The sequence below is a fragment of the Typopeltis vanoorti genome, chromosome 6 (genome assembly GCF_054136105.1).
Source record: "Typopeltis vanoorti isolate ZY-2024b chromosome 6, IOZ_Tvanoo_1.0, whole genome shotgun sequence".
NCBI classification, from domain to species: Eukaryota; Metazoa; Arthropoda; class Arachnida; order Uropygi; family Thelyphonidae; genus Typopeltis; species Typopeltis vanoorti.
This window is the reverse complement of record NC_143554.1, coordinates 69,063,194-69,082,717: the sequence shown is the minus strand read 5'-3', so window position 1 is coordinate 69,082,717 and position 19,524 is coordinate 69,063,194. Positions and strand designations below refer to the sequence as shown.

Genomic DNA, 19,524 nt, shown 5'->3' with positions numbered 1-19,524 from the left:
GACCAAATCAGTTCACCTACACCAGGAAAGAGACAGACTCCTCTGGATCTCTTTCCTGCCATCTTGGCATCAAACATCTGTTTTGCTAAACCTTTCCACACCAATTTTATTTAAGTGGCCATACCACCTTAGATTAGCTCTGCTGACACATTCTTCAATGCTAATAATGTCAAGTTCATTTCTAATAACTTCATTTTTAATATGATTCTGCCATTGATGCCATTGGTTCATTCCTCTAATTTTTCTCAGAACTGTGGTCTCTAGTCTTTCATCCAAGTGCTTTATTTCTAACCCATCTCTCAGATCCATAACTTAAAACTGGTTTAAACACTGTCTTGTATACTGCTAGTTTGGTGTTTTGGCTAATTTCTTTCTTATTCCATATAAATTTATTCAACTGGCTACCCACCATACCAGCTTTGCTTATTCTGTTGTCTTTTTCCAGATTCAACCTGCCATCTTCATTGAAAACTGTGCCTAAATTGCTGAAATATTTTACTTGTTCTATAGGATCTTCATTCAAAATGCAGCTGAAGTTTTCTATGCTACTGCCTATTTTCATGGTTTTGGTCTTTTTATTGCTTCATGCCAAATTTGTTACAGCAGTTATTCACAAAACTACTAGGTGCCTACAGAAAAGCTTTCCAAACACTATAATGATATGAGGTGAATGGGTCATTATACAGAACAATACATCATCTGCATAAAGCAAAGAGCTAAGTGTCAGTCAATATTTCCTTCAATTCTGACTGACAGCTTAAATACAGACTATGTATTGTTCTGTATAATGACCCATTCACCTCATATCATTATAGTGTTTGGAAAGCTTTTCTGTAGGCACCTAGTAGTATGCCTTTTCCAGATCTACAAAACTTAAGTACAGATCCCTGTCATATTCCCACAGTTATTTGTCTTAAAGTGAAAATAGGATCTTGACAACCTCTATTTGGCCTGAACCCAGCTTGTTCTCCAAATTTCTCTTCCACAATCTTTCTGAACCTTTTTCAAGTATGCTTGTATAAATCTTACCTAGAACACTTAATAATGAAAATTCCTCTGTAATTCTCAAATTCAGTTTTATTACCCTTTTTATAGATGGGTACTATGACAGCTATCCTCCAATCATCAGGAATTCAACCTTCTAACCAGGCCCTCTGAATTATGCAGTGTAGCCACTGCAAAAATTTTATACCTCCATGCTTAAACATTTCTTGTCAGATATCATCTAATCTAGCTGCTTTTCCACATTTCAAGTTTTTGATAGCTGTTTCTAATTAAAGTATCGATATATACTCCTCTTTTCATTCCTCTTGAAAATTTTCTAGTACAGTTCTGTTACTGCTTGGTTCGTTTAACAGTCTTTCAAAGTAGTTACCTCAGACATCTAGGATATCTTTATCTTCGGTTTTCATGTCACCTCTATCATCTTTGATTCCTTTTATAGTACTCTTTCCTCCATTTCTAAGTTTCTTCAATAGCCTCCAGAACATTTTGCCACCTTCCAGATATTTATTTTCTATATTCTTCCCATGACTTTTGTTTAGCTACTTTTACACAAAGCTTAGCTCTCTTACATTTTTCTCTGTATTTTAGGGCATCTGCTGACTTATTTGCTAGGAACTTTTGGTATGCGTTCTTCTTTTCCAGGACTGCTTCTTTAACCTCTTTTGTCCACCATTGTGTTGTTATTTTTCTATCCTTGCAGGCAACTTCACCATATACCTCCCCTAGCTGAATCAGTCAGTGTCTTCTTCAGAGTTTGCTACTGAGACTCCAAGGTTTGGTTCCAGTTGTCAAGTTGTTTCATTTTTTCTTCAATAATGTTTGTATAGTTGAGTCTGCAATTTATTTACTTGTAAAAGCTTCTCAACTTTAATTCTTTTTAAAACTTTCTTACATGCTGTTCTTTTCAATGTGATGTCCATTTTTATCCTGCTTAGTACTAGGTAATGGTTACTTCCAATTTCAAATCCTGTGTACATGTTTCCTGAATGAGCATGAAGATATTACCACCAACAATGACATAGTGAATGAGGCTTTTATTATTTCTTGTGTCTTCTCTCCATGTGAACTTGTGCACATCTTTATATTGAAGCATGATATTAGTAATGACTAATCCATGTCCTGAGCAGAAGTCCAGTAAGTACTTACCATTATTATTAGCTTTGCCCTTTTGTCCAAATTTTCCCCAAATGGTTCTATATGCCTTGTGAGATTCATTTCCTACTCTGCTGTTCAGATCTCCAAGACTACTTTTTCCATATTCTTTATGTCAGCTGTGGTTTCTAATGACTCAAAAAATTCCTTCACTTCTTCCTTGGAAGAACCTTCATTGAAAATGAAACATAGGCAATATGTTTCATTTTCAATGTCTCCATTTTGAAGTTTGCCCACATTACTCTATTTGAAACTGCCTTCCAATCCAGAAGTATACCGTCATGTTTGGTGTTGAATGCTGTCACTACTCATTCCTTTCCTTGATCATTATTTCCTGAAAATAATATGCTGTACTTATTGTTTAATAAGATCTGACCTGTTTTTGTCTTCTTTGTCTCAGTAATGCCAATTACGTTCATGTGGTATTTTTCCAATTCTTCTGCAAGTTCAGTTTCCTTTCCATTAATATTACTTATATTGATGATTCCTATCTTGAATTCTTCTGATGTTGGATTTATTCTTTTTCTTCTAGATGTTGAGTTAGAGCTTGTTCCAGTAGCTAACTTTTCACATGACTATACTACCAATTATATATTTGGTTTAATCCTTTATCCAAGTGTAAGCAGACAAAGTTTGCACCTGAAGTATTTTCAGGACTGGGGCAACTCGTGGTAAAGGCAGAGTAAGTTCTGATCACTTACCTTAGTATCTCCCATAATGCAAAGCACATCTCCTTGTAGACATGTATAATGCTCTGCATTAAGGGAAGGGCCGCTATGCAGACCAGTTTTGACCTTTATTGAGGTCTCATCAATGGGCAGACCCAGAGGTGGTGATACTAAGGTGGAAGCAATGCAGAATACCAGTAATGCTGGTATATGGTGATATGACTTCTGCATTACTTCCACCTTAGTATCACCACCTCTGGGTCTGGCTCCCACTGATGAGACCTCAATAAAGGTCAAAACCAGTCAGGGTAGTGGCCCTTCCCTTAATTCATAGCATTATACATGTCTGCAAGGAGATGTGCTTTGCATTATGGGAGATACTGAGGCAAGTGATCAGAACTTACTCTGCCTTTACCACGAGTTGCCCCAGTCCTGAAAATACTTCAGGCACAGACTTTGTTTGCTTACTTGGATAAAGGATTAAACCAAATATATAATTGGTAACTTTTCACTGTTTGCCCTGATTCCCTAATGAAAATAGTGGTGGTGGTGGGGGGGACTTATTTAACTGGACAATATCCCACCGGCATGAAATCTCATCATGTTGTACCATCATATGCATTTGTGGTTTAAGCCAATAGAAAGTACAATTTGTTCAGCTAAGTTCCAAATTGCCTGCCCATCCTGTTTGTTCAGTACCTAACTAACAGGGTACACCATGTGAAGGTGAGGATTGGACATTAGGTCAGAAGTCCAAGTCAGTTCTCTGCATTCCTGAAAGTCAATGTGGAGGTCTCCTCCCAGTTATCTGGCTTTGACCCTTAAGCAACCTCAATGCAGCACATATAAATAATTAAACAACACGTTTAATCAATCCTATATTTCATCTGTCACTGAAACATCATCAGAAAAACAATATTATTAAAATTGCACAAAACAATAAGTGGAATAGATTACACTGAATGCCTAAAGTCCTCTGAGGGGGTGCCCTCTATAGTTGCTGTTGGTTTTCCCAATTCTCGGGAAGTTTAATATGACCATATTTATTAAGATTAGGTTGGTTTTTTAAATCTGCTGTTGATTCTAAAAAAGTGAAATTTCTATTTGTTTAGTAGTTTTCTTCCATTTGATTCTGTTCAAGGCATCCAAGGCATGGTCAGCTAAACATACTTATTGCAGCAGATGTTCTTATGTTCTTCTAGGCTGATGTTAGCAGATCTCCCAGTTTGACTATAATATGATAAGTTGTAGAAACAAGGAACTTTGTAAACACCTTGAACAGAAAGAGGAAGTAGAATATCCCTGAAAGAGCAAATGAGGGCACCCAGCTTCAGATAAGGTTTGAATGCAGTGCAGAGATTGTACTTTTCTGGAGTCTGGCTATTTTTCTGAGGTGCCTTGGATATAAGGAACAATGATAGCATTACTGTAGTCAGGATGTTAAGGGGATAGGAGGAACAGTTTTTTTTTTTTTTTCCATTGTAACCATTGGACAAGAAATTCTGGTGAATAAAGGAGAGTTCAGCCTGGATAGCTGGGTAGAATAGAGATCAGAGGCTCTGTTAAGGGTTTTGATAACACCATATTGTTGAGAAAGGAGATGGTAGGAAAGTTTGTGTATGATCTACCTGTGTGGGTAGCAGTAAAATTCCATAAGGGAGTTCACTGCTGTTTGTAAAGAAAGAACTGGAGATGGTCTCATAGTGGAGTATCTACCTTAGTGGGCAATTTTACTTCTTTCCATCATTTACAGCTTAATTGCTACTGCTCTGGAAGCAGTAGCAATTTTCCTGTCTGTGAGATTTCTTATTACAGCATGTTCAATATATTTACTGCCGGATTATGAATTAAATGAGATGGAGCTTGATAATCTTATATTGCAACTACCTCAGTCCATACTTCTCATGGGTGACTTTGATGGACATAACACTTTCTGAGATAGTGACAACACAAATGGATGAGGTCAAATCATTGACCAAATGATTGACAATCATAACGTCTCCTTTCTTAATAATGGAGTCAATACTTTCTTCCATATGCCTATCCACTCATATTCTGTAAGAGATCTTACAATCTGCTCCCCGGCAATTTTTCCACTGCTAGTGTAGGATGCCAAAGAAAATATCTATGGAAGTGATCATTTTCCTGTTGTTTACACTACGTCTTTAAAGGAAGCCTGTTCTCCTACATGAATGCCAGTGTGAAAAATGGGCTAGGCTGACTGGAGTACTTTTTCCTATCTTGCTTAATTTAATGCTGAAGCAGTCATTCAAATCAGTCGAGTTGTGAAATATGTAACAGATTGTATGGACGAGGCAGCAGTCACAATTCTAAAAACATTATCTTGATTTCCAATATATCCAAAGCCTTAGCAAACTGTGAGTGCCAAGTAGCCAAAACAGATCAAGACAGAGCAGGGTATATATTTCATAGATACCCAACCACATAATCTAATAGCTTTTATTAAATGTGCTCAGACTAAAATGCATTATGTGAGACATTAGAGTCAAAAACAATCTTTCATCCAATTTATATCAATTAATCAAATAACCAGTGCAAAAGTTGTATGAGATAAATTCAGGAAAATGAAAGGTAAATATAAATTACACCATTTGTCTACCTTGGACCATAATGGAGATGTTGTTGTTGATTGGTCCTAAAGTTGTTGCAGACTCTTTTGGAGAAAATTTTGCTGGAATCTCAGCTACGACTTTCTATACTCCTGAATTTTTAATATTGAAAGAGCTAGAAGAGAAACAGTAGCTCAACGTTTCTACCAGTGGGCTAGAGCCAGTCAGCCATTGATTAAGGAAGAACTAAAAAGAGTTCTGATCCCAGTGTGATATGTCCTGATGATATTCATTATGAGACGATAAAACACCCTCAGTCATTCTCAATGCATCTCCTCTTACTGTTCAACATAAAACTTACAGAAGAGTTTCTCAATTCTTGCTATAAGAAAATTGTACTAGTACATGCTTTCTCTCTCTGTGTTTTTTTTTTTTTTTTAGGACTTTAGTCTTTGTGTTGTTGCTACAATTTTATTTTATTTTTATTTATTTATTTTTTTTTTTAGATAGAGGGCATCTAATTAGGACTTTAGTCTTTGTGTTGTTTTTATAATTTTGTTAAACTAGTCCCATTGTTACACCATGTTACACGTACTGTGACAACTGTGTTTTTGTGCTCGGAAGATGCTGGTTATAACACCAGTGAAATATCAGCAATAAGTCAATAAATAATTATTTACTTATAATTCTGTGTTGTGATATATCATCATCATCATCATCATCATCATACGTATCAAGGATTTAGGCCTAGTATGGCCTGTTCCGGCCTTAGAAGTCATCGTTTAAGAGGACGTCCTGGTTTTCTTTTTCCTAATGGCTTGTACTTTAAGGCTTGTTTTGGTAATCTTTCTGTTTTCATTCTTTGAACGTGTTCCATCCATCTATGTTTATATTTTATAATTTTTTCAATTACTGGTTCTTGGTTTAATTCTTTCATAATATCTTCGTTTCTTTTGTGATCAAATAGGGTATACTTTGCAGTTTTTCTCATAAACTTCATTTCTGCTGTTGTTAATCTTTGTATGTCTTTTTGTTTTATTGTCCAGATTTCGCTTCCATACATTAAGACCGGTAGGGCTAATGTATTGTATACTTTTAGCCTGGTTTGTTTTTGAACTAGGTTTGGTTTAAATATAAAGTTAATTACACCTGTTATTTTTAAATATTTTGCAATTTTTACGTTTATATCTTTTTCATTTTCATATGTGATCATACATCCTAGGTAGTTCAATAAATTCACCTGTTCTAAGATCTTGTTATCTATTACTATTTTAGTTCTTGCTGGATCTTGTCCTTTAAAGGCCATAGTTTTTGATTTTTCCGTTGATATTATCATACCATAATCTTTGGATATCTCATTTAGATTTAAAATAGCTTTCTGTAAGTTATCTTCAGAATTTGTAATTATTATTTGGTCGTCTGCAAAGAGGAGAGTGTTTAAGTTAACTGTAGGTGAAAGTTTAATTCCTTGATGTAAAATTTTACTCCATTTTATTATTATTTCATTTAAGTAGATATTAAAAAGAGTTGCTGAGAGGGGACATCCCTGTCGGACCCCTTGGTTTATCTCTCTTATATATGATAGCTCATGATTTAATCTTATTTGTATTTGATTATTTTCATATATACTTGTGACAGCTTTTAGGATATTATTTGGTATTTGTCTTTCTTTTAATATGTTAAATAATATGTTTCTTTTAACTTTGTCAAATGCTTTTTCAAAGTCAATAAATGCAATATGTGTTTCTAAATTATATTCTCTTCTTTTCTCTATTATTAATTTTAGGCAGAAGGCTGGGTCTATACATGATCGTCCTTTTCTAAATCCATTTTGTACCTCTAGAATAAAGTTTTCGGAATATTTCATTAGTTTGTTATTTAAGATTCTGCTGTATATTTTGTAACATGAATTTAGTATACTGATACCTCTATAGTTTTTAGGGTCATCTCTATTACCTTTCTTAAAGATAGGAATCACAATTGCTTTTTTCCATTCTATTGGGGGGATACCAGTTGAGTAAATTTTATTTAAAAATAATAAGAGTCTTCCTTTGAATCTTGTTCCTGCGTATTTATATAGTTCTGAACCTAGCTTATCTTCTCCAGGTGATTTTCCGTTTCTTGTTTCTTTCAGGCTGATTTCTAATTCTTCTTCAGTTATTTCCTTTTTATTTTCATTAATTGTTTGCCAGTTGTCTTTTTTAAAATATTTGTCTGTCCACAGTTCTGTGTGGACAGACAAATATTCTGTGTGATATATACCGTCCCCTTCCCAAAATCAGGAAGGGATCCAATACAAGCAAACAATTATCGCCTATTGCTTTGACAGCCAGCTGTCTTTGTATGATATGGGAGAAAATGGTCAGTGCCAGACTTCTCTGATATTTAGAAATCAGCGGTCTTCTCTGCAATACACAATGTGGCTTTCTTTGGCAAATTTCCACGTTGGACCACTTGAAACGTATGAGAAATGCAATACTGAAACGAGAACACTGGTTTCAGTGTTTTTTTGACATGGGAAAGCTTATGACATCCTGGAGAAATGGCATATTAAAAGATCACTATAACTTTAGTCTCAGAGGGCACTTCCTGAATTTGTTAAAGACTTTCTGTCTAGTCTGGTCTTCCAAATCCAGAGGAAAGTGCACCTTCTGAGCCCTATCATCAAGAAGAGGGTGTTCCCCAAGGCTTTGTCTTTTGTGTGACACATTTTGCTGTCAAAGTTAACTGAATCACTGAACAGCTTCCTCCCACTGTAGGCAATGCTCTATATGTTGATCACTTCACAATTATTGTAATTTCATTATTGTAACATGAGGGTAATTGAAAGACAACTTCAGCAAGAGTGATTGATTGTGTTTCTCCATCTCTGTGTATAATTCTCTCATAAATATACTCTGCACTCTGATCTTGAGTTAAGAATGGACAAACTTTTCAGTAGCAGCAGAAACCAAGTTTCTTGTGACACTTTTTGATAAAAAGGCTTGCACGCATTTGTCAACTAAGAGAAAAGTACAAGACAGAGCATTGAATTTCCTTCACACACTATCCTCAATGAAAGGGGTGTGGGTCAATTTTCATTACTTCATCTTTATCATGTGCTAATACATTCCAAGTTGGATTATAGGTTCAAGGGTATGGTCTTGCAGGGCAGAGTAGTCTGCAAAGATTGGATCCCATCCATCATCAGTGTATACAGAAAGCTACTGGTTCCGTTTGCACATCACCCACTGAAAGTCTTTATGTTGAAGCAAATGAACCAGCTCCATCTCATAAATGGAAACAGTTGTCCCTTACTCATACCCTAAAAATAAAGTCTCTCTTCTAGAGCATCCTACATGGACTAATATCTTTTCTCTGCTTTATGAGGCTCAATATCACACATCAGACTGCCATACATTCCTTTGGTATGCTTGCTAAAGAGATTATGCAAGCTGTTGCCATGAATATTAACTATTACTTGCACCAAATATAACAAAAGCAGGAGCTGCAAAAAAAGAAAGTATTGTGGAGGGAATATAAGGAAAAAATGTGATTAGTATTCTCATGAGCACATACACCAATAAGTGCAAGGGTGACTAGTTATGGTAAGGAAGGCCAAATCAGATTATGAGAATTAAAAAAATTAGCTAATAAGGCCAAAAGATTTTTTGCACTATGGAGTAATTAAGAGAAAGAATGATTATGGAAGGATAACTTTATTCAGTGCCGATAAGTGATGGAAGCAGAAGAAATAGCTACTAAATGATTACTTTGCAAGTGTGTATCATCTGGGTGGAGACTTTACAGTTACTGATGTGACAGAGTTTTGATTGTGAGAAGTGAGGTAGACGATCTGAAGGTATTCAGCATATTGAAAAATATCAAGGTGAATACAGCAGTGGGACTGAATGGCACATCAATTCATGTGCTATCAAAATGTGCATGGGAATTGGCAGTGCCTCTGATAAACTTGTTTAATCTAAGTTAGCTTTGGCAAAGTTCTTAGGGAGTGGAAAGAGGGTAAGATAGTTCCAATATATAAAGGTGGCTCCACAAGAGAAGTAACAAATTACAGATCAGTTAGTATCTCATGAGTAGTGATTAAAGCAATCGAAAAGTTGGTTAAAGGTAAAATTCAGAATGGGCAAACAAGAATATGATACTCTATGGCAGGCAGCACAACTTTGCAAAAGATAGGTCCTGCCTTAGTAATTTATTTCCGATTTGTAATAAAGTGACAATGGAAATAGATAAAGCAAATGTTTACACCAAGGTACTGTTGGATTTTGACCAGCAATATATCACAGTAAACCATATGAGGTTAGTAACACTGATGGGGATGGCTGACAGACAGACATTAAAGTGTTTAAATTAAAGATGCCAAGAAATTATATTCTTGGTTTAATCCTTTATCCAAGTGTAAGCAAACAAAGTTTGCACATGAAGTATCTTCACAACTGGACTACTTGTATACAGGGGCTAATGACACCACATTGATTACCGTAGCATCCCACGGTGCAAAGCACACCACCTTTCAGAGGTGTATAATGCCATGTATTATGAGAAGGGCCACTACCCAGACAGTTGACCTATTATTAAAATACTCTGGATCAGAGATAGTTGTTAAAACAGAGGGTTGTGTATGGGCAAAGGATAATGATTGTCAGTTTAATGTTTAAAGCTGCAAAATGTAAAGTAATGCACTTTGGGATGAAAAGAATATATAGGTACTTTGTATCATATTGAAAGTACTGGATTACAAGAAATTGCTGAGGTTAGTATGGGCCTCCAGTGATGGGTCAGAAGACTCATCACTGGAGACCCATACTAACCTCATCACTGCCCACATGATAATAATAAATAATAATCATAGCTGAATTTGTTGTGAAGCTTTTGTTCATTGTATTCTACATTTTTTTTTGCTGTAAAAGCAAAGAAAAATGATTACCCTAGAGCAGTGGTTCCCAACCTTTTCCCACTTGTGTACCTCTTTTAAACCCATTTCTATAAATTGTACCCTTGTTTTTAAAATAGCTGTTTTTAAATACTGACACTTTTGTTTAGTGCCTATCTTAATGTAAAATAGTGGAAATGAGGTAATGAGTTGGGAAAGGAAAATTACTACACTAAAAGTACAAACCACAATTTAATTTTACAATATTCGTAAAAGTGGTGATTCAAACTTAACATTTATTGTTCCATAACTAACGTTTTGCATTTTGTTTACTTTACTTGTTTTTCCGCCATTATTGATTATTTTTCGTGTACCCCTGAATGGCCCAGCACGTACCCTCCAGGGGTTCGTGTACCACTGGTTGGGAACCGATGCCCTAGAGCAGTGGTTCTTAACCGGTGTTCCGCCCATGAAAATGCCACATGACACAGTTATTCTAATCCTACTTTGATCCTGACAACTGAAGATTGCTATGTGCGTTGACTTCTAAACCAATAGCATATTGTTTATAGGTCATGTGTTTGCAAGAAGGGAGGCGGGGAGAAGCATCTTTTTACAGTCATTCATTGACGTGTGTGTTGTGTAATATTGTAATAGCGCACAGTCCATTTTTAATTTTTATTTGGTTTATGGGTTGTCTAACATCGAGTAGCACACAGCGGATATTATTAAATGAAAACGTGATTCTGAGGCAAATATTAATGATGGGGCAAGTACAACTGAAAGTAGTAGTAATAATGTTGCTGCAAATACGTCTCATACAGAAGACAGCATTATATGAAGTATACTAAGAAAAATTAATAGGCAATATTCGGACGAATATTTAAGTTGCGGTTTTACATGGATCAGTGAGAAGAATGTCCTATTCCCCAATGTGTTGTAGGCAGAGAAAAAGTATCCAATAATGCAATGGTTCCTGCTAAGTTGAAATACCACTTTACTATGAAGCACGGCAATCTTGCTTTAAAAACTAAAGATTATTTCAAGAGATTGTTGGACATGCAAATTAAACAAGTAAAATATTTTGAAAAGACTGTTAAAATTTCTGATAAGGCACAACTTGCATCATATAAGGGAGCTGAATTAATTGCTGTAAAATTAAAACCACATACTATAGTAGTCTCTTACTTTACCAGCATAATGTGAAATAGTAAACATTATTTACTAAAATAAAAAGCCAAAAGCTTCATTTCTGCCTTGCAAAATTATATAAATAAGTGGATATTAAATCCAATATCATTTCAAAGCCCGATACAGAAACTGTAAAAGTTTCATGTGAAAATTGACCAGAGAGCTTGCAGGAATACACCGCCGCCATACTGAGTTTGCTTAGGGAAAAATACACCTCTCCGACGCTTAAAATTCCCTGCTACTGAGAGTTTTTGCTCTCTTTGGTTTCTGCCTAGTGTCTGATGAAAACCAATGAGTTTGAAACAGTTGTCAGACTGGTGAAACCTATCAAAATGGACCAATAGAAGCCAATATACGGGCGCTTTTAGTGTTCGTGCTTTTCCTATTAGGTTCGGCTAGGGCAACTCATAGTGTGGTGGCAGTGTATTCCCGCAAGCTCTCTGGTCAATTTTTGCATGAAATTTTATAGTTTCTGTATTCAGCTTTGAAATGATATTGGATTTAATATTTACTTAATTTAAGTAAACATTATATTTGGCGAAGCAAAAAAAGAAATTATGAGAATTCCTCATTCGGCCGATACAATAAAAAATAAAATTAAAGATATGTCAGATATTGAGGAAACAGTTACCAATAAACTTTTCAAACAACATTTTTCTTTACAAATTGTCGAGTCCACTGACATTAGCGCTAAAGCCCATATACTAGGATTTCATTTCATTAATGAAAATGGAATAGTGAATCAATTTCTATGTTGCTGAGAACTTACCAAACGTAAAACAGGTCAAGATATTTTTGACTCTATTATGTCATATTTAGAAAATTTAAAAATTGAATTGGAGCTGTGTGTAGGAATTTGTACGGACAGTGCTCCATCAATGGTAGGCTCGATTAAAGGATTTGCTAGTCTTGCAGAGAAAAGAAACCCAAATATTATATCTATGCACTGTTTTTTGCATGAAGAATCTCTAGTTTCGAAAACATTACCAGCAATAATAAAACCTGTACTAGACAAAGTTGCAAACATGGTAAATTACATCACGTCAGACCTTTAAAAGCATGCCTTTTTACAAAAACACTTTGCATATGTATGGAAGCCAAGGATGAATCTTTGCTTTTTCACACTGAAATAAGATGATTATCCAGGGGTAAAGCTCTTTTCCGAATTTTAGAACTTAAGAATGAATTATTGGTCTTTTTTGAAAATGAAAACATTTCAAAATTTTTCAAAATGAAAACATTTCAAGTTACTTTCCTTCCTTAAATACACACAATTATGACTGAATACACACAAGCGTGAATTTTCGTTACGAGAAGAACAATTGCGGTTACTCGTCGTTACCTTGTCAACTGATCGTACTCTAAAAATGAAATTCTCTGAACTAACTCTTGAAGAATTTTTGATTTTTTGTCCACGCCGAATACCCGGCTCTCTCCACAAAAGCACTGAAAATTTTGTTACAGTTTTCAACATCATATTTGTGTGAGCTCAGTTTCTCAATATTAACCAATGTAAAAACTAAAAAGCATAAAAGACTTACTAATATAGACAAAGAGACGAGGGTAGCTATATCACATATTAGATGAAATCTGCAAAAGCCGACAAGCTCAAGTATCGCATGAAAATAAGTTCCATTTTTATAAAAGGCAAGTCCATGCATATTTTTATTGTTAGTCTTATGACCCTAATGCTTTTGGTATTCCCCAAATTTTTCGTATAATGAAAAGTGTTCCGTGACTTCGAAAAGGTTAAGAACCACTGCCCTAGAGTAATATGAATGTTGTTGTTATTATTATATATATATAATGTAATACACTAGCATCCCACAATGCAAAGCACACCATCTTTCAGAGGTGTATAATGTCATGCATTATGAGAAGGGCCACTAACCAGACAGTTGACCTTTATTGAGGTCTCATCAGTGGGTGCCAGATCCAGAAAAGATACCAAGGTTGAGGTAATACAGAAGTCATATATTTCCCATATGCAACTAGTGAAAAGTTTATTACATCAAATCACTTATTTACTTAAAACATAAGTAAATAAGTGATTTTTATATTTTATAGAAACTGCATATTTATAATTTCATTAAATTATGAGTCGGGTTTTGCAACTTGCAAAGTCACATTTCTGCATTAAGTAGCATAATAAAACTTAAAATAATTAAAGAATAACTTTGGTCTAGTAAGCAGTTATATTAGTTGTAATTTCCAGTTTTGATTTTTATAAATAAAAATTACATACATTTGTTATTCTTCATAGGAGCTGTTGATAGAGCAACTCCAATTTGCTCTCTCCTATCCTAGGCATTACTTTGTACATTCCACAATAAAGTATTTGGCTCCTGAGTTACCAGCAAAAGATTTATTACTTCTGAAACAAATATCGGTTGTTTTGGAAATGGTAAATATATATATTTTTGAGTTTTTATACTTCAAAAATCGTTGAACTAGTATCCAAATAATTATCAAATTTATATGCAAATAAAACATTACTTTACTTATATATATTATTTCTGGGAAAACTCCCATGTTTTCCCAGAAATGCAAAATGCAAAAATAACATATAACTTTACTTATATGTTATTTTTGCATTTCATTGTTTACACCTTAATTGGGTATCTCCTTGCTTGCCAATTTCCAGCCTTCTGCATGCAGTTTGCATATCCAGCTAACTTGCCACTTCGCAGCTCATAAAATATATATATATATATTTACGAGGGTGGTCTGAAAAGTTCTTGGCCTCAGCCATAGATGGCAACACTATCAGCAAAAATTTTTTTTTCCTAAGTTGGTACATCTGTCATAACCATCCATGTGAAATTGTAGGTCATTCCATTAAGTAGTTTGTTTTATACAGCTGTCTGAAGCAAAAGTGTTGTCTGTATCCCTCAAAATGGATAAAATTTAAGTATCGTGTGGTTATAAAAGAAGGTATAATGCCAAAAGAAATTCATTCAAAGTTCATAAAAGTTTATGGGCACTCTTCTCCTTCGTTTTCGACAATTAAGAAATGGGCTACCGAGTTTAAACGTGGCCGTACCAGCCTTGAAGATGATCCACGTGAAGGACATCCAAAAAGTGTAACAGCACCAGAATTGATCGAGTGCACGATATGGTATTTGATGACCAACGAGTCAAAGTGTGTGAAATTGCTGAGACTATAGGCATTTCAAAAGAATGTATAGGATAAATTTTGCATGAAGAATTGCATATGAAAAGCTTTGCATGATGGGGTGCTGTGCTTGCTCACTGCAGATCAAAAATGCACTCTCATGAATATCTCTGAACAGTGCTTGGAGTGTTTTAACAAGAATAAAACTGATTTTGTGTGTCGATATATTACTATGGATGAGACTTGGATTCACCATTACACACCAGAATCCAAACAACAGTCAAAACAGTGGACAGAAACTGATTGTTCAGCACCAAAGAAGACAAAAGTCGGTTCCATCAGCAGGAAAGGTCATGGCATTGAATTTTGTGGGATGCTAAAGGCATTTTGTTTATTAATTATCTTGAAAAGGGTAAAACAATAACCGGGGAATATTATTGCGATCTTTTAACCGGGCTAGATGAAAAAATTCATGGGAAAAGACCCAGTTTACAGAAGAAAAAAATCATCTTTCATCAGGAAAATGCACCTGCCGACAAAGGTGTTTTGGCAATGTGAAAATTAAGGGATCTGCACTATGAATTGTTGGAACATCCACCCTATTCCCCAGATTTGGCTCCCTCTGACTTTCTATCTCTTCCCCAAACTAAAACTCTTCCTTACTGGTCAATGTTTTTCTTCGAATCAAGAGGTGATTGCAGCTGTATTAGGGTATTTTGCAGATCTTACTTAGAACCACTACAGGGAATCAATAATACATTTATTCCAATGATGCTGGAGCATCACTGGAATGAATGTATTAGTCTTAAGGGGGAATTGACTGTCAGATAGGCATCAACAAATTGTGTATGGGGAAGTAATATCCTGGAAAAGGAAAGTCACTGGTGGTGTGCCTCAGGGGTCTGTTTTAGAGCTATTGCTGTTTAACATATATGTTAATGGTACTGGGGAAAGATTTGAATGGGATAGTCAGTTGTTTGCAGATGATGCAAAGTTGAGAAGAATTATGGGAAGTAGAGCAGTTGTTATGTCCTTACAAGAAGACTTAAATAGACTGATTGAATGAAAATAGTAGAGATGCTAGCTCAATGTTGCAAAATGTAAGATCTTAAAATTTGAAATACTAAGATGGTACGTGGAATTTACTCTTGCTGGTAATATGTTGTTGGAGGTGGAAGAAATAAGAGATCTTGGGGTGATGGTGGATAAGGATCTAAAATTTAGAGGATACGTTGTCAAAATTGTGATGAGAATACAATGAATTCTGGCAATGATGCAGACACTTACTTATAGAAGCAAGGAGATTTTGATTCCATTGTATAAGGGCTTCATTAGGTGATAACATGGACTCCTGTGCACAGATTTGGTCATCTGGTTTTTAAAAGGATGAAAGAGTCCAGAGGCAGTTGACAGGTAGTTTCTGATCTCTGGAATGTTGAGTATGAAGAAAGGTTGAGAAGATGCAATTTGCAGTCTAGTGGATAGCAGGAAGAGGGATGATATGATAGAGATGTACAAGCTGTTAATGGGTTGTTATAGGATTAACATTGAAAAGGTTTTTCATAAAATGGTGGGAGATGGGAGAACAAGAGGTCATCCCTGGAAGCTGTATAAGAAGGATGTAAGCAAGGAGTGAGAAGCAGGTTTTTTGCATGTAGAATTGTTACTGATTGGAACCTGCGAGTGTGGTGTCTGCAGAGAATTTGAATGTATTTAAGGCACTGTATGACAAATGGACCTCTTGCAATGAGTCTGACTCCATGGGGATCTTCGGATAGAAATAATAATAATAATATATATATATATGTGTGTGTGTATATATACAGTAAAACCTCTTTTTTTTTTACGTTCCTGCCATTTACTTCATTTTCCATTGGTCCCGTCTTAAGGCCTGTTCTTACAATATATTGTTTTCCTGCCATTAACAACTTGATGTGGACATTATTTCGTGTGATTTGCGTTTTTTTCTCGGGTGGCAATACTGATTTTCAAATCGATTTTTGCGGAAATCTGCGCATTTCTGTTCCCAGATGGCGTTGCTTTCGGCTGTAGTTTCGTTTCCACCAACATGGTGACTTGCTTGCTTGCAGCAGTAATGTAGTGATGAGCGATACCATGATTTTTCAATCACAGTACAAATTGATAGCAATCACAGTACAAATTGCAGACTACGTAATTTAGCGTGTGAAAGTTGCGGTGGTGGATTATCCATGTTAGTAACATGGAGAAAAAAGACAGAAAATGTATTTCGGTGGAAGAAAAGATGGCAATTCTGCAACGTGTAGATTGGCATGCCAGAACACGTGTGCATTTAGCAAAAGATCTTGGACTATCCGTGTCCACTTTGAATACGATAGTAAAAAACAAGTCAAGCATTGAACTCAATGCAAAACAATCTGGCGCTATGTCAAAAAAAAAACAAAAAAACTAAAAGCGAAAATAATGAACAATTAAAGATTTTTTTAAATAGACAAATGTAAGTAATTGTAAATTCATTTATTTTCAGCTATTAAATTTTGTAAACTAGTATGTAGACTCACATACTAGCAGTAAGTCATCTTTTAGCCTTTTTTTTTTTAGTGTTTTTTTTTACATTTCCTCCTATTTACACTTTTTTTCATCAGTCTCCTGAAAAGTGTAAAATAGGGGTTTTACTGTATATATATATATATATCTTTGATGAGCTGTGAAGTGGCTAGTTAGCTGGATGTGCAAATGTATGTGTGTGTGTGTGTGCGCGCGCGCGCACACACACACACACACACCTAGTCTAGCCATAAACACTGTTATACTTGAACAGCGCATAAACCTATAATCTATCAGTAAATCATTTACAGCTTTCAGCACATACAAACCACATGTATAATGTGCATATAGCAGCACTCAGTGTTCAAAATGCCCTTTTGCATTCATGCATGCTCAAAGTCTGTGATGCCACATATTGATGGTGGCATCACAGACTTTGGGCATGCAAAAATTTCAGTGGAAATGCTGGGATTTCTTGCAGGCTACTCTCAAAAGCTCTGACCACAATTCAAATTTCAGGGGATTCAGATAAGGACTTCCAGACGGCCAATCAGATGGTGATATGTAGTTGGGCACACTCGCCTCCAACCACTGTTGTGTGGTCCTTTAGTTATTATTATTAAAAAAACAAGAATTAAAGAACACTGCAGTACAAGCATTTTCAATATGAAGTGGGCATCTTGCTATATATTTGTTCCATTGTGGATTAAACAGCTCTTTGAATGAAATTTTCTAGTAAACATGCATTTTGAGATGGGGTTATTTAGATAACAGTTACATTTAAGGAAATGCAAGCTGGTGAAATTCAACAAATGAACAAAAAAATATTAGTTTGAAACTAGTTGTAGAATAATTTGGAGAAATACTAAGGAAAAATGCTACACAGAAGAACAGTCATTAAATATGAATGCTTATTCAAGAAAAGGTGAAAAGTCCCCATTCACCACTTAGTCTGAATCAGGGTGATAGTTTAAGCATTCCAAAAGTGTGGTAAATTGTCTTCCAGAACTGCATAAAATGTTGTTATTATTTTGTTTTTCCTCTACTACAAACTCCTATAAAATGGATTCTAATTATGATAATATATTGTTCTGGCATGCAGCACTTATCAAGGATTGACAGCTGGTGGGTAAGCACATTATACTTCTGTTTTTTTTTTTTTTTGTTGTTGTTTTTCAAACTTAATCTCCATTTTTTCTTTCCATGCTGAAGATGGAATAAGATAATAATTCTGAATTAATTATCGCAATTTTACTGTGCATATATGTTAAAATAATTAAAATCCTCATCACCACTATATTTCATGAACTCTAATATTAAGCATTAAAATATGTGACAAACTACTTAGAATTGCAGAATGAAAATTTTTCTGCAAAATAATTTGCCTTAGTTATATTTAATTTAATATGTATTTTATTATTTAACTGTGTTTTGCTTATAACAGATTGAAATCACACAATTTGTTTCTTATGTTACTATTAATAAGTGCCACTAAATAATAAACATTAATTTATAATAAACAGTGATTGGGGGGGGGGGGGGGGGCTTTTTCCTATCCGGTAGTCATCATCATTCATATAGAGGTGGAAAAATACTTTTCATCTCCTTACATGACTGGCTAACATATCTTCAATTCAGCATGTATTTGTTGAGTGCAGAGGAAATTGGAGCCTGGCTGTTGAAACAGATTTATTCTATACTATATAGGAGAGAGAAAAAGATTTTAGCCATTGATATCTTAGTTGATTGAATTCACCTCTGGTGAGTGAATGTCACTCCAGATGTAACTAGAATTTGTACATTATCAAAATTTTCATCGTGCTTTTTCGCCAGTTCATTATTGTCCTTTTTTGTGATTTATTATTATTATTAAGAGAGACCTTCAGGTAGTCAGAGACTCATCGTGGGAGGCCACATACTACACACCAGATATCATAGTTATTCTTGAATTCATTCACACTGCTTGCACTCACAACATCCAATGACAATCCATTCCAGTCACGTACCACCCTATGAGAGAAAAATCTAGCCCTCACCTCCTTCTTTACAGCCGTCATTCTCAGCTTCCAAATATGCCCTCTTGTCCTTTCCCCACCCCTTCATAAATTGAAAAAGTCCATCAACTGAAATCCAGTATGACCCCTTTCAGAAGTTTCTAAGTCTCAATCATATCACCCCTCTTTCTCCTGTTTGCTATTGTCTGCAGCCTACAAATTCTCAATCTGTTTTTCATAATCAGTATTCCACAATCCTGATATCATTTTTAACACTCTCCTTTGCACTCTCTCCAGTATCAGAATCACAATGGAATCCAGGAGACCAGACCCGCACACAGTAGTCCAAGTGACGTCTTATCAAGGCCTTGTAAAGAGGCAAAATGACATCCTTATCTTTACATGTTAACATTTGTTTGAGCATTGC

At 35.3% G+C, this 19,524-nt stretch overlaps 1 protein-coding gene across 1 annotated transcript in view; it reads left to right on the top strand.

Moving 5' to 3' along the window:
* Positions 1–19,524, top strand: part of LOC150105519 (little elongation complex subunit 2-like) — a 294,381-nt gene that overhangs the window by 109,365 nt on the left and 165,492 nt on the right. The window contains exon 5 of the mRNA XM_090394868.1: positions 13,726–13,866. Within this exon, the coding sequence (XP_090250994.1) occupies positions 13,726–13,866 (141 nt within the window). The remainder of the gene's footprint in view (positions 1–13,725; positions 13,867–19,524) is intronic.